This window comes from Macaca mulatta, chromosome 18 (assembly GCF_049350105.2).
Source record: "Macaca mulatta isolate MMU2019108-1 chromosome 18, T2T-MMU8v2.0, whole genome shotgun sequence".
Lineage (NCBI taxonomy): Eukaryota > Metazoa > Chordata > Mammalia > Primates > Cercopithecidae > Macaca > Macaca mulatta.
Window position 1 is genome coordinate 47,425,116 of NC_133423.1, and position 24,283 is coordinate 47,449,398.

Here is a 24,283-nt window from a genome sequence, read left to right on the forward strand (position 1 = left end):
TTAGAATGGCAGCCTCCAGAGGGCAGCAACTGCATCATTTGAGTCTCCATGTATAAGATTCCTTGACACAAAATAAGTAGCTGCTTAACACACATTTGTTTGAAAACAAGCCCGGCTAGGTGTGGTGGGTCACGCCTGTAATCCCAGCACTTTGGGAGGCCGAGGCAGGTGGATCACCTGAGATCAGGAGTTCGAGACCAGCCTGACCAACATGGTGAAACCCCTGTCTCTACTAAAAATACAAAATTAGCTGGGTGTGGTGGCACATGCCTGTAATCCCAGCTACTTGGGAGGCTGAGGCAGGAGAATCGTTTGAACCCAGGAGGTGGAGGTTGCAGTGAGCCGAGGTCGCCCCATTTCACTCCAGCCTGGGGAACAAGAGCAAAACTCCATTTCAAAAAATAAATAAATAAATAAAGGCCCATGCATTTGTAATTATACCAACATTGATGTATTCTACTATTGAAGACCAACTAGAATCATTGTAAACAAAATATGAAATAAAGGTTGGTATACTATAGGTGTTCAATACATCATTAATAATAATCATTAATAACCACTAATATTTATGGTACATTTCCTATGAGGCAGGCATTATGCTACAACTTTATAAGCAGACACACCCTGTGAGGTGCTAACTACTGTTATCCCTACTTTGGATTTGCAAACACAGGCAGAGGTTGTTTAAATCACTTGCCCAAGGCTGCCTGGCTGGATCTCTTTGGTCAGTCTCTTTCTTTTCCCATTTCCTTTCAGTGATAACTCACTGTCCTAAGTCAGAGCCCATCATCACCTTTTTGGCTTGAGTCCCTGAGCAAAGCCACTGGGGATGTTCCCCAAGGACTCTTGGGAACAAGAGTGTTCAGCTCATGGGGCTATCATGGTCAAAAGAAAGAATGCACATGAATGTATTTTGAAAAATATGTCACTATCACGGAGCAGCCAAAATAACCAGACATGGAGAATTAGGATTCTTTGACTCAAGGGCAGCAATGGGTTCAGGACATCTGCTTGCCTGTGTGACCTCAAGTGGACATTATCTGGGGTTTTTCCAGGTGCAGCTACACCTAAGGCCACACTGCTCTGCCTGCTGCCACAAAGTCTAAAGGGAGTGTTGTGTAGGTGGAATGAGGAGGTCAGCTATAAACAGAAGAGGAGGCAGTGCAAGAAGCGGTAGAGTTTGATCTTCAGAATCATTTCACTTTCCAAACAATCAGGAGGATGTTGTGAGGGGTTGGGTAAAACTTCCTCTAGGCACAGAGCTATTAAATCACAGCTTCCCGGAGTTGGTACTTGGTGTAGGAGGGACAAATGGGGTTTCACAAATAAAGTCAAACCTAGAACCTAGCCATGCAAGTGCGCCTGCTTTCCTTGGGGCTGTTTCTCTAGCATGCCCTCAGCAGAATCAACAGGAAAGGGCCCAACCTGAAGTCCCTCCTTTATTTGCATAAGAACCTCTCTAAATGCTGAGATTTATAACTTCACAGGAAAGGCTTGGGAAGGAGGGAAAAGCTTAAAAGAACATTCTGTGTAGAGTTATGATGCTGCCAACAGTTCGCGGGTTGGACAGGGCACTGCGTTCCTAAAGATTAGACATAACTGAGGGCTTTTTCTTCTTTTTTAATAACAAGGAAATACAAATCCTCCCCTCTTGTCAAAAGTCTCAATTCTTCAGACGTTTTGTATCATTTTCTCCATTCAAGAGTAGCACTGAAGGGAAATTAGAAAAACTGCAGCTTTCTTCCCCCCTTGAAACCAAAAAGAATGTAAAGATATCGAGTTTAGCTTTCTAATTACATTTCTGAGACTTCTATTTTCTAATGAGAGAAAGAATTTCAGTGGATATGAGGAGAAAGCACATGTTTTTGTGATTACTCGAATTTTGGTGGTTGGTATTTTATGAAAATGCCACAGAGCTGTAGCAGGAGGTATAGTAAGCATTCAGAGTGAACCCCCACCCCTGACTCCCACCAAAAAGAAATGTCAGCAAGAAATCCGAGCAAAGGAGTTATTTTACTTTTCACATGGAATAGAACAGAGATTCTGAACTGTGAAAAGAAATTAACAGTGAGAAATGTTTTGATTTTACACATGTTCCAAGCCACCTCCTCCCAGCATGCAGGCTATTCCTGGATGACAAACAGGTTTTGGTTGCTGGTGTGTCTCGCCAGTGTACTCTCAAGGAGCAAGTCATTGAAACTCAATCATTCAGGCAGGGATTTGAGAAAAATTGTTGCCTACTTGGGAAGAAAGAATTTATGAAGCCATTGAGACATACATCAAAATTGAAAGATGGTCTGGAACTATTTAACCCATCAAGGTAAGTAACAGTATGTTAATCTGTTAAGTAATATACTAATCTGCATAAGACACAATGATCACTATGCCATTCCTTTGCTCCTAGTGGTCTCCTCTTGCTGGCAGCGCCCTATCAATGGCTATCTGATAAGGCAGTCCAGGCTGTCTGATAAGGCCACGCCTTACTTAGCTGGCTTCCCCCCAGCTAAGATGAATTTACCACTGAAGTACAGCAAATCATGCCCACTCTCCAGTTTCCGAAACTTATCACACTGAACTATTTAATTATTATATTTGCTTTTTCTTCTTCTTGCACATCTACTAATAGACTATAAAATCCATGAGTACAGGAGCCCTATCTTTTATCTTTCTTGTTCATTCTTGTATTCCCAGGAATTTTGTGTGTGTGTATGAATGAATAAATGCAATCTTTTCTCAAAGAACACTATACATATATATTCATATTTTCCCTCAGTGGTTCCTCTTTTTTCCCAGTGTACCTAAATCCAACCAATTCTTTAGGACCAGGTATGGTACCACCTCCTTCATGGAGCATTCCATATGCCAGTCTAAACATGAACTGCCTTCTTTACCATCCTGCTGAGCAATCTGCAGTTCTAGAATTGATGTTTTTTTTCACTGCATTTTCAAACTTATCCACAAGGTAGACCTGCATCTGCCAGGTCACAAGGAGAAATATACAAAGAACACAGGTACTTAGTCATGAGGCAAAATGCTAGGATCTTCCTCCCTGCAAGGTGTTCTGAGAGAGAAATGGCATGGACAAAGCCAGAAGGTGTGGGAGAATGTGGTACTTGCATTCACAGAAGAGCAAGAAGTTGCCAGGGGCCGCAGCGTGGTGGGGGAGGAGTGTCTAAGACTCATAGTGATTTGACTCTGTTGCTGGATGGGCCACATGGAAAGAATTAGAAGTAATGTGGGCAGCCCCTAGAAGCAAAGGCCAGCAAAAGGCCTGAGACCTAAAACCACAGGGAACTGAGTGGATCAATGATCAGACTGACCTCTGAGGTGGGTCCTTCTCCAGGGCCCCTAGTGAGGAACACAACCCTGACCACACCTGATTTCAGCCCCTGTAAGACCTTAAACAGAGGAGCCACCTGTGCCCACTTGACTTCTGACATAAGAAATGGTGAAATAACACATGTGCATTGTTTTAAGCTGCTAAATCTGTGGTTTGTTGCAACGATAGAGTACCAATCCACGTTTCATTATTTTTATTATCACTGCATTTTTATGGCTGGGGTGAGCAGATACATTGGTGTACAAAACAGGTGCTACTGAATAGTCGTATGTATTCTTGCCATGACAGTCCCAATGCCAAGGGATGGTGATCAGACTGCCCTTTCCAGAGAATTCCCAAGTTCTACGGATAATGTCTACTCAGTGAGCTTTCCGTTATCTTTGGGTGAAATGTGTATTTTGTTACTTAGCCACCATAACAGTATAATCCTGACATCTTATCTTCATCGTGAACTACAACTGTGGTCAAGCTCATTTCCACCTTTCCCTGTGAGAAAGTGTGTTCAGAGTTGGATTTAACTTCATCACAGTAAGAGTGTAATTGGGCAGGAAAGCCTGCTGTTTAAAGAAGACTTCTATAGCAATCTGTTGTTTTGTATTTTCTGTTTGAATATATTATCTAAAGTGGAAGTGAAAGGAAATGAACATTATTGACAACTATATGGTAAGTGGTGTGCTGGATGCCCCTGTGTGTATTTTACCCTTCTTTGGCTCTCATAAAACTCTGTGTGGCGGGTATTAAGAGCTTCATTTTTCGGGCTAGGAAAGGGATATCTAAGAGCCTAAGTTGCCCAAGGTTGCACTACGAGCAAGTGGGATATTTAGCATCCAAATCTAGATCTGAGTCTTTAACTCCCGGGCTTTCGTTGCTCTACTAAGTTGCATTAGAAATTGTTGAATTTGTTCTTAAGTTAGTGCATCTTAAAGCATGAGTCAGGAAACGACAGTGGTCTGCAAGGATCAATACAGTCAGTTGGTCAGTAATATCTGCTCAGCACCATCCTAAGGATCATATAAGCTATGAAAAGCGTATGACATGACTGTGATTCTCCTACAACTCAAATATGATTTGGGTGAATAATATCTCCCTACCTAATATAAAGGTAAACAATGCAAGGCCATATAAAAATAAACACTGAAATGAAAGTGAAAATATTAGTTATATCAGAGAAGCAGGGGATGCCGCAATGGCCAAGAAAATTAGTAGGTGAGATTTGCAAGCCAGATGGAAAAGGAGAGGAAGTTCTACATGAAGAAGCCATGTGGTGATTGCACACTCAGGTAAGGGGCTCATTATGACATTTTCTCTAGGATAAGGAGGAGATTTAGCAGGACTCATAGTGAGGAAATACCTGAAAATGATCAGGAAACAAGGTGAGACCAGCAAGAGTGGACAATGGAGGGTCTTTTAAGCCAGAGAGTTTTAGACTTAATGCAATAGGAATTGATATTTCTGCATCTGACATCAATTATTCATTTACTTATGGCTACCTTCATAGGTGTTCCATGAAAAAATATTACATTCTTCTTTTCCTGTTCTAATAATTCATGTATTTATTTTGTTAGAGCTGTAAGCAGAGACAGATACAATCGAGCTTTGTTTAATTATTGCCCAAAGGATCACTGAAATGAAAAATAAGCACAGAATCATTGCTCTGGACCAAGAAGTTGCAACCCTGGCGTAGTGGAAGGTAAACTCATGTGAATGAAGTGTTTCTGGGGTCCCAGGGACACTGTAGGTGGAGGTGACATTCCAAGCTGTGGACTCACTTGAGGGAGCCACTATTAGAGATCTCATCACCAGGAAAGACATTCAGAAACATGATTCTCCTCTATCAGACAGATACTGCAGTAGACTTACCTCTATCACAGTTGAAATTCAAAAATAATGGAGGAAGAGGGAAAGAGAAAAGCTGTTACAGTGATCTGAGCAAACCCTCTGTGATGCTTGCATTGTCCATGGATATTTAAGAAGTCTCCTGGAAAATTTTGTTTTCTCCTTTGCCTGTTACCTTGTGCAAAAGTCCAACTTGGAGGATATATAGATGTGGACTTACTGGTTGAGGAGCAATGGAAGAAAAAACAAACAGGGGAGCTGCATTTTGAAATGGAAACTATTAGCTTTACAATTTTATGTTAGGAATTTCCATAGACGTACTAGGATATTTATATAATAAGCAAGCATTAGGAAGTTCTCTGGTGATAAGCCTAAAATTAATAGCAAGGGCTTTCTCTCTAAATGCTCTTGGTATGAGTGATGGCAACACTGACCAATGAGAGTATCCACAACTTGAATTGTTCTGAGTGATCTGTGTGTGTGTCTGTCTAATGTGTGCGAGGTGAGAGTGGTAACTGTAACAGAAACTGACTGATTACATTTTACATTGCTGAGGCGAAGTTGGAATTTCAAACTTCAGAAAATTTATTACCTTTCCCCTTGTCCAATTCTGATCTGAGAAGAAACATTCAACACTCAGTGACACTCAAGGAAGATATTTGGCAATTGTCTTCAGCCCTAATTTGTCTCCTTCTCAGTCGATGTCCTGACACTGGAAATCTGGTGGAGATTTTAGTTAAATGGGACAATCTAGAAATCTGTACAGTTTTCATGCCCAATTCCTCCTGCATTTATTTTTAAAATGTATTCCCCTGTTTGGGTAATGACACAACACGCAGAAGGAAAGGTTATCATGAGCAAATCTGGGAAAACACTTATGAGAAAACTGAAAAGACCTGGCAACCATGGTGGTGGTGGAGAAAGAGGAGGCAAAGGATGGGGTGTGGCTTGGGGGGAGCATGAGTTGGTTTTCCTAGGTTAGGTTGGAGAAAGGGCAGATTGGAAGAGGAAGCAAGGTGAGTGCTTTCCATCAGCTGGGGACCTGTGTGTTTACATTACCATGGTGGCTATTTCTGGGCAGTGGGATTGTAGGTGATTTTAGTTGTTTTTGAATTTTTCAAATTTTCTTTATTAACAGGGTTTTTTTTTTAAAGATAATAAAAATGTTTTCAAATAATCTCATGCTATAGGTTTATAGGTGGCGAATCCATTTTTATTGTCCCTGTCATTGGGACCTCAAATAGAAAAACAGTATTTAGCACTAAAAAGGTGAATTATTTAGTGGTAGATAAACTGACACAGACTTGTAGGACTATGACACATCTACTAAAGGATGACAAGGTGTCCCTTACATATTTAGAGCTGCCCAGGCTGGTTTCAAACTCCTATTGCCCAGGTTGGTTTCGAACTCCTGGGCCCAGGCAATTCGCCTGCTTTCGTCTCCCAAAGTGCTGGGATTACCGGTGTGAGCCACTTTGCCCAGGACTATGTTTTACAAATACTAGGCACCCAATAATTTTAAAACTGTGATTGGAATAAAGTAAAAATATAACAGCCCAAAGAAGCATATCCTATAAGAGAAACCTTTTTTGCCTATTGAGTCTTACTTGCAATATAAGACATGACAGACAGGCTTCAGATAGGCTTTGCACTACAGTTTCTCCAGCCTACATCCCATTTCCTTGTGGACATTCAAACTGAGATGAGGCATCCACTCTAACAACTTCCCAAACTTCTGAGGTGTAGCCCAAACTCATGGATCTCTCTCTCTCTCTCTCTCTCTTTTTTTTCCCGGGGATCTCTTAATGACTTGATCCATTCCAGTTTTACTTTTAGTGTATATCAGTCTTTGTTTTTTCTTTTTTCTTTGTTTTTTTTTTTTTTTTTTGAGATGGGGTCTTGCTCTGTTACCCAGGCTGGAGTGCAGTGTCATGCAGTGGCACAATTGTGGTTTCCTGCAGCCTTGAACTCCTGGGCTTAAGCAGTCCTCCCACCTCAGCCTCCCAAGTAGCTGGGACTACAGGCATGCACCACCATACCTGGATAATTTTTGTATTTTTTTTTTTTTTTTTTTTGTAGAGACGGAGGTCTCCCTGTGTTGCCCAGGCTGGTTTCAAACTCCTGGGCCCAGGCAATTCACCTGCTTTGGTCTCCCAAAGTGCTGGGGTTACAGGTGTGAGCCACTATGCCCAGTCAGCATATAGCATTTTTAAAGTGTAAGTTTTTGTATGTTTACTAGAAGGTGGGTAAAGATCCTTAAATTTTAATTTTAAAAAACAAAGATTTAAATGTTAGTTTTAGTGCTTTGTAATTTAGCAAATAAGAATATTCTTGTGCACCATTTGTGTCTTCCTTGTGATTTTCAGGAGATTCATGCTCCATTCAAGTTCTCTTTCCCCAAGTGAGCTAAAGGCTTTGCAGACAGAATTGGCATCAGACCCTGGGCTTGGCTAACCCCGGTTCCAAAGAACTCCCTTTGTATGTAAAAAAAATCCTATTTTCAGCAAAGACTAAATTGCCTATTAGTTAGTGTCTTATTCTGGGCTCCTCTATTTAACCCACTGGCAAGGGTTCTTTAGGGATAACTTGGAAGGTAAGTCATACTACTGGCCTGATCAAATACTTAAGAAATACAGTGGGAAAAATGGCAGTGGGGGTTGGGGGGATGCTGGGAATTCCAGGAGACTTGCGATCTAGCACTTTTTCTAAACAAAAAATGGCTTGATCACTTTGGGTTTTGATTTCCTTGTCTGTCAAGTGGAAAAGTAACACCTATTTGCAGACCCCACTGGATTTTGAAGATCAAATGAAAGTAAGGAAGTGCGCTTTGAAAAGCATAACACCCTGTTCAGATGTATGGGATGACTGTGATGTAGCCTCAGGGAAAGCTTTTTATCTCTGGGTCCTCAGATCCTCCATCAACAAGGTGAGCCCCATCTTCTTATTGACTCACTGCCCATCTTTCTCCCCAGTCCCCACACTGAAGAGCATGGAAACAATAGCAGAAGCAGCTCTTGGGACTTGCCTGCTCTACTCTGTTGACCTCGCTTAATGCCTCCTTCTTCTTATCCAGCTTGTTCTGAATCTCTCTGTAACAGGACAAATACCAATATCAACTTGCTTTTACAACATGCAGCTTATTTCACTGATACTTAGTTTTCAGGTTTTTTTTTTTTTTAGAATGGGTTTTTATTTCTAGTCATTAAGTGCATAACTCCCATTATTCTTGCTAATTGCTTTGTGTGTATATCTATATCCATCTCTTATCTCCTGATGGCTGTATAAGGTCTTTGAGGACAGGCATGTTTCTTGGTACTTCATCATTCCACTCAGTACCTAGCACCAAGCTCAAAGCATTTCACACTCAGCACCCCTGAACATCATTGTGTCTTCCGTTCCTCTGGGAGGCAGTTCAACCCCTCTTCATGGCAGTTGTGCCTCTTAAAAATCCATCCCCACTCAACTGCTAACTTCCATCTAGCCAAATGACTTCCTGTACCCCCTCAAATATCTTCACTCATGCTGCTATAGCACTCACAGTGAACCTACTCTCCGAGCTTCTGCCACAGGACCTTGTCTTTCACTGAACACTGTTATCCTTCCTGATCCTGGGTTCCCACAGCTCCCATTGTTGGCCAGTGAGTTAGCATGGATTAAACTTGGTCTGCATTTATTCTCTGGTTGTTTTACGAATGCTAACTTAGTTTCTGTCTTGCTTTTTCTTTCCTTCTGGTCTCCCTAATTGTCTCTGGCACTATGCTATATGTTGGGTGACCAAAGACCTCTCGATCATTTTTAAGAGTGCAAGCTTTTTATGTACCAGCATATATATTTTATTCCACAAACTAGTAAAAAGCTCTGTAAGACTGACAGTTAGGCTTTCATCTATAATCCTTTGTACATGGCAAGAGTTCAGTAACAGAACCATTTATTAGAACTTGTGATAACTTGTTCGTTCTTCCATACATTCACAGATGCACAGCAAACACCCAAGGTACCACAGAAAGGAATTTTCAAATAGTCATCATATGATCAAAAGTTATGTGCCTGTGTGTCTGTGAGGCAGGGAAAGGGAAGCTGACCTGAAATCTCTTACCTCTTTTCAAATATTATAACCTTTACCTTTTCTACACATGGCCTTTTTGGCCTTATACTATGACATGTGGAATGACATAGTATAAGGGAATCTGGCATTGCATTTCTGCTCCCAGAATTGGAGAAACTTAGACTTAAGGCCTATTGAGAATGGGAGTATCACTTCTCATCAAGCGCTGACTTCACAAACATAGTCTTCTTGGAAGCTGGGGCACTGCTAGAAACACAGCAACGTTTTCATTATCTGCACCTGCAGCCTCCATTCTCTCATCATCCACTTATTCATTAACTCCTTGCCATTCGGCCTAGGCACACAGTCTATGAGGCTCCAAACAGATGAGATATCAAATACATAATGTTTAACATTTCTGTTGTCTTCAGGGTCACCAATATGTTCATGCATATTTTCATTTGTTTCCATTCTCCATAAACTCTGCATCTTCTGGCTTGCTGATCACTTCTTTCTTCTTAAATTTAGTCTCCGACATTTCTGGCATTCCTTCTCTGCAACCTTCCTGGTCCCCACTTCCTCTGTGTCTCTGTTTAAGGTGGGTTGCCAGGTCATCTCTTCCACCCTCCTTCCTTCATTCCCTCTGACTCTCTCCTTGCTGAATCTCTAGGTCTAGCTCTGCACAGCGCTGGCAACTGCTGCCTAAACCCCTCATCAGTCTGGACACCAGCCAGGTTTCTGCTCTGTTCATGTGCTCCCACCCTCTCAGTGCCTGGAGGCCACACATTGGATTCACCTTTGACTTTAGCTAGAGAGGGAAAGAGATGAAATTAAGGATGGCTCCTTTTAAATATAATTTTTGCTTGAGCATCTGTGTAGATAGTGATTCCTTTATGCAGTTATAATCTGGGGGTGGAGGGTGGAGGAGGAAGGGCAGGTGGGTACAACCTAAACAAGTAAGTGAATAATTGCAACACAGCATGAAGAGTACAGAGATGAGGTAAGTTTGCCCAATTGAGGTTAGGGAGAGGGAGTGGTCAGGAAAGAAAGATAAAGTATAATCTGGTCATTTTATGACTTTCGCTTGTTTAAAAAGTAGTTTCTGGCCAGGCACGGTGGCTCACAGCTATAATCCCAGTGCTTTGGGAGGTGGAGGAGGGAGGATCACTTGAGCCCAGGAGTTCAAGACCAGTCTGGGGAACAGAGTGAGACCCTGTCTCTACAAAATTAAAAATTAAAACAAAAATTAACCAGGTATGGTGGCATACACCTGTAGTCCTTGCTACTTGGGGTCCTGAGGTGGGAGGATTGCTTGAGCCCAGAAGTTGGAGGTTTTAGTAAGCTAGGATCCTGGGTGACAGAGATTCTGCCTCTAAAAACAAAATGAAATACAATAAAATAAAAAGTGGCTTGCCACTGCTTGCTTGATCAAGCATAAGCCTCAGAGTATGGGAAAAAGACCCTCTAGCCCCTGACTACAACGTTCTTCCCTCACTTTATCTGCCAATGTTCCCCAACGACAGATCCAAACCCCAGTAAAATGGGACTATGGGCTGGTCACGCTGGTTCATGCCTGTAAACCCAGCACTTTGGGAGGCCGAGGAGGGTGGATCACTTGAGGTCACGAGTTCAAGACCAGCCTGGCCAACATGGTGAGACCCTGTCTCTACTGAAAATACAAAAATTAGCTGGGCGTGCACTTGTAGTCCCAGTTACTTGGGAGGCTGAGGCAAGAGAATCACTTGAACCCGGGAGGTGAAGGTTGCAGTGAGGTGAGATCGCACCACGGCATTCTAGCCAGGGTGATGGAGTGAGACTCTGTCTCAAAAAAACAAAAAACAAAAAACAAAAAAACCAGAAACAAAAAAACTGCACTATACAGGTTTTCCCAAATATTTCTTGGTGTTTCCATCTACATACCTTTGTTTGCATGGCTCCTGTTCTAGGTCACACTTCCTACCTCATGTCCCATCACCAACCTTACCATCTCCACTCTCCGAAAGTGTCTTGCATCATTCAAGACCCATCTTACATGGTGACTGCTATGAACAGTATTTCCAGGTCCCACCTCTCCTCCCCCACTGAGAACACAGAGGTGGCTCACAAGTCAGTTGGACAGCCCTTGCTCTTTCTCTATGGCTTTCTGATGGCTCTTGCAGTCGGCTTTAAACATGAGGAGGTGCTGCTGGTTTCTTCCCCTAAATTATAGTGGTCCTCCTGGATTGTAGCCTCTTTGAAGGCAAAAGCATTGAGTTACTCATCTTTGATTTCTTCCTGGGACTGCAATAAGCCTTATACATTAAAAAATGTTGTCTTGTCCTCATCGCTTCCCCTTGAATTCAGTCAACTTGGATTAAGTGCTATACTGGCTCAAGCCTAGGCCACAATTTTAAAAGTATTCATCACTTGTTGTTTTATAGAGTGAAGAGATGGTTTTCTGGAGTTTCCTTCCAAAGGTGCCTTGCTTATCTCTGCCCAGTGACAGCCTTTTGAAGGCATGCTTCCTGATTTCTCCAGCCAAGAAGGATCCATATTATAGCAAAGCCAAGTCTGTCAAAACTGTAACTTCTCTGCACCCACACCTGAATCTGCATAATTTCCCAATCCCACAGAGGTATAAATAAAAACTTTCACCAGGACAGGATAACATTTGCCAACTGTGGGAAGATAAATGGCTTGGAGACTTCAAGCTCCAGAGGCAGAATTGCTCCATTTCTGATTTCAATGTAGCAAAGGAGATGCTGTGAGTCTGTTATTTTTTTTTGTTTCATTGCTACAAAGTTACGGGTTATATCATTTAATTTGATTAATTCTTGGTTTCCAAAAGGAAACCTTAGGAGGAACCTTGGGAGGCTCAATAAAATAAGTATGTGCAATTGTTAAGACAAGAGAGGAAAAAAAAATGACTTCCATCAGAGCCCACAAAGATCGTTTCCAGTCCCAAACATGGGTCCCCAGAGATAGCCTGGAAACCAAATTATTGTCAAAGAGATGCTTACCTTTTACAACAGCTCACAGCAAAAGAAAATATACAGCTTAACATCTCTCCCATGACTCACCTTTCTGTTTTTTTCTTGTATTCGCTCTCTCTCTCTCCCTTCCCGTGCCTCTCTCCTTGATGTGAAGCTTCCCAGTCTGAGCTCTTCACCCAATTAAATATGTATCATTAGATGAGTCACTTGACCTTCTTAAGCCTCAGTGTGCTCATCAGCAAAATGAGGTGTTTGTACTACATTATTAAGATTCATTTAATGCTGAGTCTAAATACAAATCCAAGTGTGCTCTGTCTGTTCCCATAAAAATGTTCACATTTGTGTTCTCACCTATTTGTGTCTCAGATGGTGACTATGGTTTCAGCCTGTACAAGGAACAAGCTAATTTGTTGGTGGGACTCAAGTACTAGGGGTTCCACCTTTTGCAAAGGAGAAATCCAATGGCTAAGTGAAGTGGCTGGAGCTAAAGATGAATGGGGGTAAGTCTCATAGATTAATATACAACCACTGGTATCTGTTTTCAAACTTGATTGAACAACTAATTATTTGGTCAACATGGTCAATAACTTGGATATTTACTTTGTAGCTTCAGCCTGTACATGTGTGTGGGGGAGCTGTGTACATATTGAAATTCCATTGTATAAATTTGAGTCTTTTAGAATCCTAGACTATCAGGTCTGGTCAGAACCTTTATGGTCATAATCCCATTCTGGAAAACTGAAAGTCAAAAAACAGAAGAGGTACTTCAGTTGGTTAGTATGAGAGATAAGACTTGGACAGGTCTTCCTAACCCTACTTGAACTGCACAGCAGCCATTAGTTAACTAATCTTTCATTTCCTCCCACAAGAGGACTCAAAATTGGACTTGGATTAAGGTTAAAAAGACTATATTTCATCTGCTTCCCAGATTTTACTCTCTTTATTCCTGGTCTTAATTTTCTCCTCACATTAGTCCTCTTCTTCCTTTTATTCCATTTTAAGGAAATGATACTCAAACGCTTCTTTTGTATAGTTTTCATGACGTTTCATCCATGTGGCTAATTCCCTCAACTGGATAACTGCTTGGAGGAGGTTTTTGTATTATTTTTGGCTTGGGCATCCATATCCTGCCAGTGAGTGACAGCAGAGACTGCCTCCTCAAATTTCCACAGTGCTGATAAGAGGAGTTGGCAAAGGGCAAGAAGGAAGCTATAAGGAGAGATGGAGGGGGCCAGGTGCCAGGGAATCCAGCTACATACATGGCAGGATTTGCATATATGAGATGTGCACTCAGAATCAGTTCTCAGCATCCACTCATCATGAGGAAAGTACTTTACATTTGGGGACTTGGGATGGCTACCTTCTTAACAATGGCACTAAACTAAGAGGTAACACATGTAGATTCACTCTTCTCATTTTTTTTTTTTTAAGTTATCTGATTGGAGCTTGAACAGCAGTTGTCATGAGGTCTCAGTGTCTGGTGTAAGTTTAGGTCAAAGTACGCAAAGATTGTTTCCAAGTGATCTGAATAGAAAATGTCACTCATCACTCTTCCACCACCATGTGAAAACTTGGCTTTGAGGGCACATGGCATCATTCTGACTAAGCATTGTTACCCCGGAGTATGCAATCGCTTTTCCGGCCCTCTGCTGCATGTTAGTGTGCAAGAGATGTCAATGCCTGCCGACAGACAGGCCCAAATAGGAGCTGATAAGGCTTATACCAATTCTGAGATTGCACCTTCTCACTATTTATCCATTTTGTGGTCCCAAGCAAGCATTTTTATAAATGGACATTTAGCAGATGGTATGCATTTAGAAAACAGGCCAAAAGAGCTACTGCATTCTGAAACCGAAAAAGGGAGGCGTAAAATACAGAAAAACGGTCAGGAGTCTGTACTGCATCCTAGGCCCAGGTATGTTAGAAGTGGGCTAACAAGACAATGCAACCATCTGCTGGGCCATGGAGACAAAGAATGAAAGATTTCCCAGCAAGAAAAAGGAAATAGAGTGTGCAACTGCTGCTATTGCTAAATAGGGTCTCTAATCCCTCTCTCCATAATGGTAATGACTTACATTTATATGGTATCTTTCATCAGCTCTGATCTCAGGGAGCACTGAAAGCCTTCTCTTGACTCTACTCCTAAATCTGGTCCTTAACAGGCTAAAGGATGACATCTATATTTATACTGTATCTATTTTAGAGAAGAATAGCTCATGTGAAATAGGACATTCAGATGCTAAGGAAATGAATCAAGTGTGACGAAGGAAAAGGTGGAGGGAGAGAAGTTGTAGAAAGTGCAGATGCTTATTTCCAATCATGACCCTCAGTATCATCCAGCTGAATAGAAACCTCCACTCAGATAAAGTCACTGAAAGCTCTTAATGCATCTAGTAAGCTCAGCTTCATCTCATCTGCCTCCTGTCTTTTCATGGAACTTGGCACTCTTCAGAGTCTATCACATTAAGGTGAATATTCTTCAGGGAGTCTTGACAAACTCTGACATTGGATTCTATGTGATGCTAAAGATATTTTTCTTTCATGCTTTGGAGGCATAGCAATGAAGGAGACATTTGAGATATAGGCAATGAGAGGCTAAGGCTTGGAAGGGAGGGGAATAAGAGGGAATCTGGCCTGTCTCAGTAAGAAGCTCAATGAGATATGCAGGAACATCAGGCATAGCTCATATCGATGTAGCAGCCACCAACAATTATGATTCATTAAAGTTCTGGGAAAAAATAAGCTCATAGAAGACAGAGATAGACACAAAGCAGTGGCAAAAATAACTCAGAGTGCTGGATTTCAGTAAGGACAGAGGTGGAAGCTCTGTCCATGGTGTTTCCAGGCTGATAATATCAATTCAGGAAAGGTAAGGCCACAAGGATTCCTTCTACATTGGCCGGGAATTGAATAAATGGGTGTCTTCTTCCCTTAACTATTCTTTTCAGTAATGATCACATAATCACTGTGCAGACACCTTAGGGAATGGCATATGATCTGAGGATGAATGGGATTTTGAAGGCAAGAACAGAGGTGACATAGAGGAACACTGGACTGGGCACCAAGAGCTGTGTTCTAAACACAGCTTTCACCAGCTTCGTGGCAGGTAGTCAAGGTTCAATGCAGCAGGCAAATTTCTGGGCTTAAAATCAAAACCAAATGCTTTTTGAACCTTGACAGTTCACTTGATCTCTTTGAGCCTCAGTATCCTGATCTGTAATATAGGAATAAAAATACCTGTCTTATAAGATTGCACAAAGGGCATTACACAGAAATTTATGTGAAATGGCTTTAAGAATAGAAGCACACTATACACAAAAGGTCTGGCCCAACCCTGTGAGTTACAGATGGGAAGACAGTACCCCAAAGAAGTGGAACCCCATGCCTAAGGCCACACGGAGAAGTAGTAACAGTTGGGCCTTGTATCCAGTTCTTCAGGTTGAATCTAGCTTTCTTTCGTGACATTGTCATGATACCTATTTCTTCCCATCTCAAGTGGCTGGCTGAAGATCCCATGAGATGGGACAGAGATGGGGAGGAGTTTTAATAAAGTGATGAACATGATACAAATGCAAGCACATGAAAAGCAATATAACTAGAGTAGGGGCACACAGTGACTGGACATGAACCCCAGCTGGGAAACTTGATGAAGTCCACCAGCACTCAGCAATACAGCCTGGCCACAGAAAAATCCTGGTAAAATCACTGAGAAAACTAATACGCAACAACGTCCGGCTTTAGCTTCTTGAGATCTTGCTCTTTGGGTCTGTTAAGTCAGGATTTTTGCTTGTAGGTTCTTAACAATTACCCCTCATCATTATTTTCTAGCTAAATAAGGCTCATAAAATTACAAAAATAAGAACATCTTCTGTCCACAGCTAGTGTAGGTCCCATGAATCAGTTTCATCATGCTGAAAGAGATCAGTTTCTCACATGTCATGCAAGGTCAAGGCAGTACCTCCTGCCCAGGTGGGCTTAGCCTGCACTCTGCATAAAACCAAGCACCTTCAACAAAGTCTGATGATGAAAAATGATGACGCCCAGATGAGCACATCCACTTTGGGCAGACACAAAGTGTAGGTCATTTATTACCTTTAGCAAATGCAGGAGATGTGACTGCTAATTGGTCTCTTCATTAACCAAGGAGAACATCTACCACTACAACTCACAAGCTAGTGGCAATCTGGGGCGATCTTTAAGTGGTTTCCACCTCATAATCATATTTCTTCCTGAAATCTGCTGGCCTAAAAAATGTCTCTAATTCTTCATGAATAGACTATTCCTGCCTTCAGGAAATATGGGCTTCCTGGGAAGGGAGAGGACAAGTGAGTGGTACACATCATAAACAGAAGTGAAATGCTACACCAAACCTTAAACATGGATGACTGGTTTTTTTTTTTTTTTTTTTTTTTTTTTTTTTTTTTTTTTTTAGCTTCTGCAACTCCTAGGTAAGAAGTTTCTACTATTTTCCTAATAACGAATGGCTCTAGTCTTCTATAGGAGTTTTATCATATATGATGTAAGGCCAGGGTCAAAGGGATACTTTTGCAGAAATGTGAGGCCCTAACAGCAGGGAAGGATTTGTGTGGTTGGGGAGGTTAGCAAGGGAATTCTGCCAGCAACTGACAAGGAATACGGTCCTTCTAGTAGCAACCAGCATTTCAGTTTCAATTAGTGAACAAAATCCCTTTCTAGTGGGCATGCAAAGAGACACAGTTATAAGGTCTCCTGGGAGCAGGAGGCACACACCACCTTCTAGCCTCCCTCCTTCCACTGAGTGCACAAAAATGACAAGTATCTGAATGTAGTCAAGTTTTCATTTTAGGGACCTGCCCAGGACAACTTATCAAATGCCCATGGAAAAAAAGGGAAACAATATGGCTCAAAGCTGTGGCTACCTGATCAGTTAGACTTCAGGATTCACTGGTCATCAGCTTCTAATGGCTCTGCAGTGGACTTCTCACATTACATGTGTGACTTCTGGACCTGGCATGCCAGATAAACTAGCTAGTCATTTCCTTCGAGGCTTGGCATTCTTGGATCTTATTGGTATTCCTAATGAGTTTTAGAGGCTGTATCCAAACAGCAAACTGTACTGTTAGATCAGATGAGGACTTAAGAATAGCATCTTTAATAAAAAGCATAAACATAGTGGGCATGACTGCAGCGTAGGCAGTTATTAGGGTTATGGTTTCAAAGTTTCTCAAACAATGGCTCCAGGAGAGAAGGAAGATAGTAAATACCAAGTAAACAACGTACAAAATGTGCAGCAAACTCAAATGTGCAAGGAGACCCATTTTAATTTGATTCCCACCTCTGTGCAAACTAATGAACGCAATGTGCCACAGATGTGTCTGAGGTGCAAAGTCCAGCAATTAAATAACTAGACAATCCAAGTCTGAAGAAAAACTTAGCCTTACCTGGAGACATGGAGGAGTCATAAGAACTTCTCTCCTTGCGGTTCATCTTGAAGGCTTGGATGTCCTTTTCCCTGTACGTTCCAAAGCCTTCATAGCTCCTCCTTTTACTCCCACTCACGTCACTGTCCCACTTGTCATTCGAAGGGTTCATTTCACTGAACACGTCCAGGTTCTCCGATCTCGTGCTGCCACCATCCCCGCCACTGCCAGAGTATCTTTTTGTGCAGGAGTCCACAGGCTCACTGCTCAAGTCTCCTTTTTCCTTGGCCTGTGTCCAATGCTGGGCGTCGGAAAGTGACAGTGTAGACAAGGTGTCCACCTCGAAGTTGTTCTTAGAAGCTTTGTGGCCGGCTTCACTGTGCTGGTGCTTCTGTTTCTCCTTATGCTTGTTCTTCTCACTCACCAGCGGGAGCTCTTTGTCTGCGCTACTCAGCCGCTCGCTCAGGATGTGGCTGGAGAAGCCTGTGGCTTTGCCTGCAAAGAGACCACTCAGGTTGTCGTGGGTCCCTAGGATCCGGTCTTCCTTGTGCTTATGCTTGTGTTTGTGTTTCCTCTTATGGAGCCGACCACTGGACAGACTGGCACTGCCTACCTTGGGAGGATTCAGAGAAGGCTGCATGTCACCAAGGCCCATGCTAACAGGTCCCTGCAGGTGTACTCCATGCTTGGCTTTATGCTTAGCTGCACCGGACATCTTTACGTGGGAGTTTGTGTGGAACTGAGGTGGTGGCACTGTTGGCCTCATGAATGGGGAAGCTGCTCCAAGCGTGTGCGATAGGTACAAAGGAGCTGGGTACTGACCGTAATAACCAAGGTTCATCATAGGCATTGATGTGTAAGGCATTCCATAGGGTGCATAGTAACTTCCACTGGGAATAGGGTAGCTGAACCCTTGTAAAAAAGGCACCTTTGTCATGGTGTCATTGGTTTTTGCAGGCCTACCACGCTTCTTCTTTGACTTCAAGTCTGAAGTCCTACGAAGATAGAGCAACGGGTCATACTGGATATATGGCACCGGGTAATAGTGATCAAAATTAATCCGAAAAATGCTGGGATATGGATTCTCGTGGTAGAAGGTGTAACTCCGGTGGGAGATTCTGAACACTTGGAACTTGGTGATGAGCTCCTCCAGGTCTGCCAGAAACTGGAGGTCATCACGGTTTTGCAGGCTTTTCCGTTTCCTCTTGTGCTTTGGCTTCTTGAGGCTTTCGTGGGCCAGAAAGTTGTCCACAATGAGATGCTTTTGCCGGTGGCCATGCCGGTTCTTTGTGCTGGTGTCGGACGGAATGGCCTCCGGGTTGTCCAGGGAGCAGAAATCAAAAGAGTACCTCCTTCGGGATTCTGAGCTCTTCTCCGCTTGGTCAGAAGTGCTGTTGTTGTCTGTCCCAATGCCGCTGTCGCTGGGGATCGTCTCCTCACTGTGGGACTCACTCACAGGGGACAGCGTGATTTCCTTTAGGGAGCCAATCTCGCACAGGTGTGAAGGGGAGTTGGCCATCAGTCTGGGTGGAGACAGCTTCCAGGTTCCACTGTGTATTCCCTTTTGGGTTTTGGTTGGAAGAGCACTGATGGGCTGGAGATTTGGCATAGTTTTCAACTCTGAAAAATTGGTTTCAGTGCTGGCAGGGCTCAGGTTGCCATTGGACCCACCTAACTGTGTTGAAAGTGGGTGCATAGCTGCTGGTGAAGACGCCACAAGTGACTGAAAGTTGGAAGGCACGGCTGGAACATCCGGCTGGCTAGAAACAGGCCTGGGGTGCTTGATGGCTGTTTTGGGTTCTTCGGATGGGGGTGGCAGCTCTGCTCTTGGCTTCCTGCCCCGCTTCTTGCCAATGTAGATGGTTCCCCTCTTGCTGACATTAATCTGCTTGCCCAGTTTGCTTTCAATGGCTGCTGCCCCAGGGCTGGTCTCTGGGGGAGCTTTTGCCTTCAGAGCAACGCTGCTGGAACAGGACAAGATCTGGTTCAAGATGTTTTTCCTCTTGAGTGTCTTCATCTTATTGATAGTTTTGATGGTCTTCTTATCCAACACGCCGAGCTTTCCAACTTTCTTGTGAAATTTCATCTCGCTCATGGGTTTGTCCTCTCCCGGCACTAGCTGGGCTAACTTCGCTAAATTGCGTCGTCGCTTTCTTTTCTTAGTGCCAGGAAACTCTCGGCTGATGGGACTGACGGGGCTGGTGGAAGTTCCCTCATGAATCGTCTCGACTGTGAGCAAAGGCTGCTTCTTTGGTCGTCCCCGCTTCTTTTTGACTGGAGTGATCACAGTAAGACTGTCTGTGTTGGTGTAGAGAGGGCTGGATGGGGTGATGGGATACGCAGATGGGGGCTCCAGCATCAGTTTATCAGAGGTGGCCATAACTGCCTCTCGAAGCATGGTGCTGGGTTTTGGTTTGCTGCAAGTCCACCTTCGTTTTGCAGCAAATTTTGGATGTTGGATTTCCGGCAGCTTTCTGGATGGAGAGTGATCTGTGCACGTTGGAGGTGTCATGACCATGGGTGGCTTCCGCGGCTTAGACACACCTCCTGGGATAACTTTCTCAGCATTTCCACCAGTTTCAAGGCCAACTGAGGGGGACTCATTCTCTATCATTTTACCCAACTTAGGGACACGGGGATCCTTCTTACTCCCCTCAGAGTTGGAAAGTATCCTGTTAACTACTTCACTGCTCATAGTGATTCCAGAAGCCAGGGCTTTCTCTGGCATGATCTTTTCCACCACCGCTTTAATGGACTGTCTCTTTTTCCTCTTATGGTTGGTTGGATCCAGAGAGGGTGCCTTGATGGGGATAGTAATCCGGACATGACTTGAGTCATTTTCAGGATTACTGGCAGAACTCACGTTCTGCCTGGCTGGTGATGCCTCCTGGACACTATCTGTGGAATAACTTTCCCTTTTCCCTTCTGTATTGTCAAATGCTTTCTGGGCATTCTTGACCCAATCCAGGTCTGGGTTTGGTATGGTCTGACTTATCACATCCTTCTTACTGGACTTTTTCTTGCTGCCCACAGTAGGTGGTTCTGGGGGCTCCTTTGTACCTCCTCCATCTTGATCCACCAAGGGCTGAAGCCCGCTGCACTCAGCAGAGCTGCTGGGTGGGGCTGGTGAGCTGTGGCTGTTTGGGGATGGTGCCACACCTCCCAAAAGCAGATCTTTGTTATTGTTAGACAACTGACTCCACGTGTTCCCTGCACTGCCTTTCTTACCCTGGGCCTTTGCAAAGGAAGCCACGGGCTCAAGAGCTGGGATCTTGCTGGTGCTTGCAGTTTCTCTGCCAGACTCTGGACTGATGAAGCAATTCTGAGTGACAGGTCCGCTGTCAGAGTTGGTGGACCAGTCCATGTGGTTCTGGCTGCTGCTTTTTTGCTGGTGCTTTGGTTTTAAGGTGTCACCGGTGAAGTCCTGTGGGAGGCCTGTGTCATAATGGAGAGTTGAATGTTTCTGGGGCCTCTCGTAAGCCTAAGGGTGGGCGGAGTGGAGAAGGAGAGAGAGAGAGAGAGAAACAAAGATGAGCATGTTGAAGCTACTTAAGATTTGACATCAAAAGTCTCAATGATCTGAAAGTTGGAAATGAATACCTAAATGAACAGCCACCTTTAATTTTAGAATGTTTTACAGAGGTTTTCTCAATTGCAGCAGTAAAGATGTATTGCACTGGTTTTGAACATCAGTAAGCATGCTTTAATTGCAGTCTTTTCTCCCTAAATAACAGGAATCTTGACCTACCTTGGTTTAATGCAATCTTTAGAGACAGGAGGAAGGGGACATAAAGGTCACTTAGCCCAGTGACTTTTTACATTTTTACATGCTATTTTACAAATGAAGAAGCTGAGACCTGAACAATGGGGAGTCCTGCCAAAGATGGCAAATCCCAGGAGAGAATCTGAAATTCCTGACTCCCAGAGTTCTTTCACCTAACTTGAGCAGCCTCTTATTTCTGTCCCTGCTTCTCTTCAAATGAATGTCTTTCCTCACTTCCTCCTGTTACAGCTCATTTCAGTTTGTACTTTGTCTTAAAGCTCAACATCTCTGTACAAGTAGCTCATAAAGAACCACTGTAACCAGTAAAAACAGCCCAGGTTGAGGAATTAAGGGGGCATGGAGAAGAAATGGAAGAAGAAAAGAAACACACAAGAATTGTCCTAAGCCTTCAAATCCTTGTGGACTCTAGGAGTGTTGCTGTGTTTGGGGCTTAGCATGCAAAGAAATCCTTAAACTTTATATTATGCACTTATTGCTTTCTTGAGGAAACTTTTGGACAGTCTCAAAAGGAACCTTGAGTCCGCTAGACAAATGTGTCAGGAAAAAAAAAAATAGTTGTCATTCAAGATCACTCCTTTGAACTTTGTCAACTGTGTTTCCCCTACATTGATTCTAAAGGAATGTCTCCAGCATGTTTCTCAGGACTGACTCTCTCCAGCTAAAATAAAAAGCTGAACCTGTTGCTGGAGGCACAACATAATCAGTGTCTACAAAACCATAATGGAATGGACAATGAACACATTGTTTGGAGACATTAAAGCTATTTTTAATAAAAATATGCTTTCACTGTTCCAGATGAATTTTAAGCCATGACACTAGTTCAAAGAAGCATTCCTTAAGGTTTATTATAAGCCCAATTTATACATAGAGTAGTAAACTTACAGGATGCATTAGCCTAAGAACTGTTAAAAAAGAGAAAATATTAGTAAATTGAAGAACTCCTCCAGGAAGTGTATGATGACTGGCTTCATGAATTTAGAAAATGTTAGCTGGTAATATCTATCTATCTATCTATCTATCTATCTATCTATCTATCTATCTATCTATCTATCTATCTATCTATCTATCCATCCTCTATCTTTTTATATCTCATTTTATCTCTATTTTTCATTGAAGCTATAGAACTTATGCTTTATAGGAAAACACGTCTTACAGCCCCTGTTAAGAGTCAAAACACAGATGGCATAAAGCATTACAGGGACAGTTCAATGTAGTCATGAAACTAGGATTTCCTTCATACTAATTTCTGGAATCCCTAGGGTTATTTCCTGCCTCCCTGATTTTGTGAAATCCTGTTTATACTTACAATATTTTGTAAGCATCATGAGATAGTTTCCTCAAGGGAAGCCTGTAAATACCCAGGAGAAAACAATTTAATTTTTTAATTCATCTTGCAACTTAAACTTCTACTGAAACGCCACCATCAACATACAGAGAATTAATCCTACCACTTGAGGGTGTTCACTGGCATTACTGCTGTGAACATAGGCTGCTATTCCATTTTCAGCAAAAACATAGAAATCTTATTTGTGGCATAAAATATTAAGTGCTGCTTACTTATCTTTTATGGATCAGGGCATTGCTAGTTTCTACTTCTGCTTTGGAAATTAGCTGGCACTCTGTGTTCACTCACAGGATCACAGGTCTAGAGGAGCTCTTGGAGGTTAAGTTTTCTGCTCCTTAGGTCCTCATACTGGGGCATCTTGAGGGTTAGTGGGGGCGATTATTAAAAATAACAGTGAGATGGCCAGGCGTGCTGGCTCACGCCTGTAGTCCCAGTACTTTGGGAGGCCGAGGCAGGTGGATCACCTGAGGTTGGGAGTTTGAGACCAGCCTGACCAACATGGAGAAACCCCATCCCTACTAAAAATACAAAATTAGCCAGGTGTGGTGGTGCATGCCTGTAATCCCAGCTACTCGGGAGGCTGAGGCAGGAGAATCACTTGAACCTGGGAAGTAGAAGTTGTGGTGAGCTGAGATTGTGCCACTGCACTCAAGCCTGGGCAACAGGAGTGAAACTCCATTCAAAAAAGAAAAAAAGTGGGACAAACAGTGTGACTGTTTTGGGCCTGGGTAAAACAGGACTTGTAGTGGCCTTCTACCCACCTCTACCCCCATTCGTTTTCTAGTTCTAGGCACCAAAGTCCACAGAGAGGCTCCATGGTGACACTAGGCCAGGATCTTGGGCCCCAACTCGTACCATTTTTGTTGATAATGTTATGATATGATAATGTTGTTCCATTATCATATTCTTGGTACCTAGCAGAGTCTCTAATTAATGTTTTTTTCATATTCTGGCTTCAGCTCAATCCTGGGGAGACACCCCTACCTTATAGATATACCCCTACTGTAAGTTTTCATGAAACCATGTAACTTATCTTTGTTGCACTTACCATAGTTTTAGTTTTGATTTAGTTTTGATTTGTGTGCTAACTGAATTAAATGTCTGTCTCCCCTTCTTGCTTGTACACATCATCACAGAGGTACTACGCAGAGCACCTGGCACACAGTAGGCACTCAATAAACATCTACTGAATGAATAAGCATACATTTTACTACAGGCATTTCATTTTGTCAATAGTGAGATCAATAATCTGTATATTGCAACATGTTGTCTGCAAACACAGTCACTGCCTTCAGCCTAATTTCTTATTCTCTGTATACCTCCTGGATGTGCCACTGCCTCCCATAAAGACATCTATCACAGTCTTTATACTGCTAGGTGGCATTTATTTGTGTACTTTTCTGTCTCCTTTTCCTAGACTATAAGTACTTTGAGGTCAGAGACTTATCGTCTTATCCCCAAGGCCTACTACAAAGCCAAGCACCCAGAAAGCTCTTGATAAATGCTTGTTAAATAAATAAATGGATGAGGTGCCTATTACCATGGCAAAATATACAGCTGCA

General features: G+C 42.8%; 1 protein-coding gene across 4 annotated transcripts in view; it reads right to left on the reverse strand.

The window, feature by feature from the left end:
• SETBP1 (SET binding protein 1) overlaps window positions 1-24,283 on the reverse strand; it is a 382,886-nt gene that overhangs the window by 92,354 nt on the left and 266,249 nt on the right. For 3 of the 4 annotated variants that reach the window (XM_002808161.4, XM_028837859.2, XM_028837860.2), the window contains exon 4: window positions 17,614-21,073. In XM_002808161.4, coding sequence (XP_002808207.3) covers window positions 17,614-21,073 — 3,460 coding nt within the window. Of the gene's footprint in view, window positions 1-17,301; window positions 21,074-24,283 lie in introns of those variants that run through there. The other variant, XM_077975016.1, reaches the window with a different exon arrangement.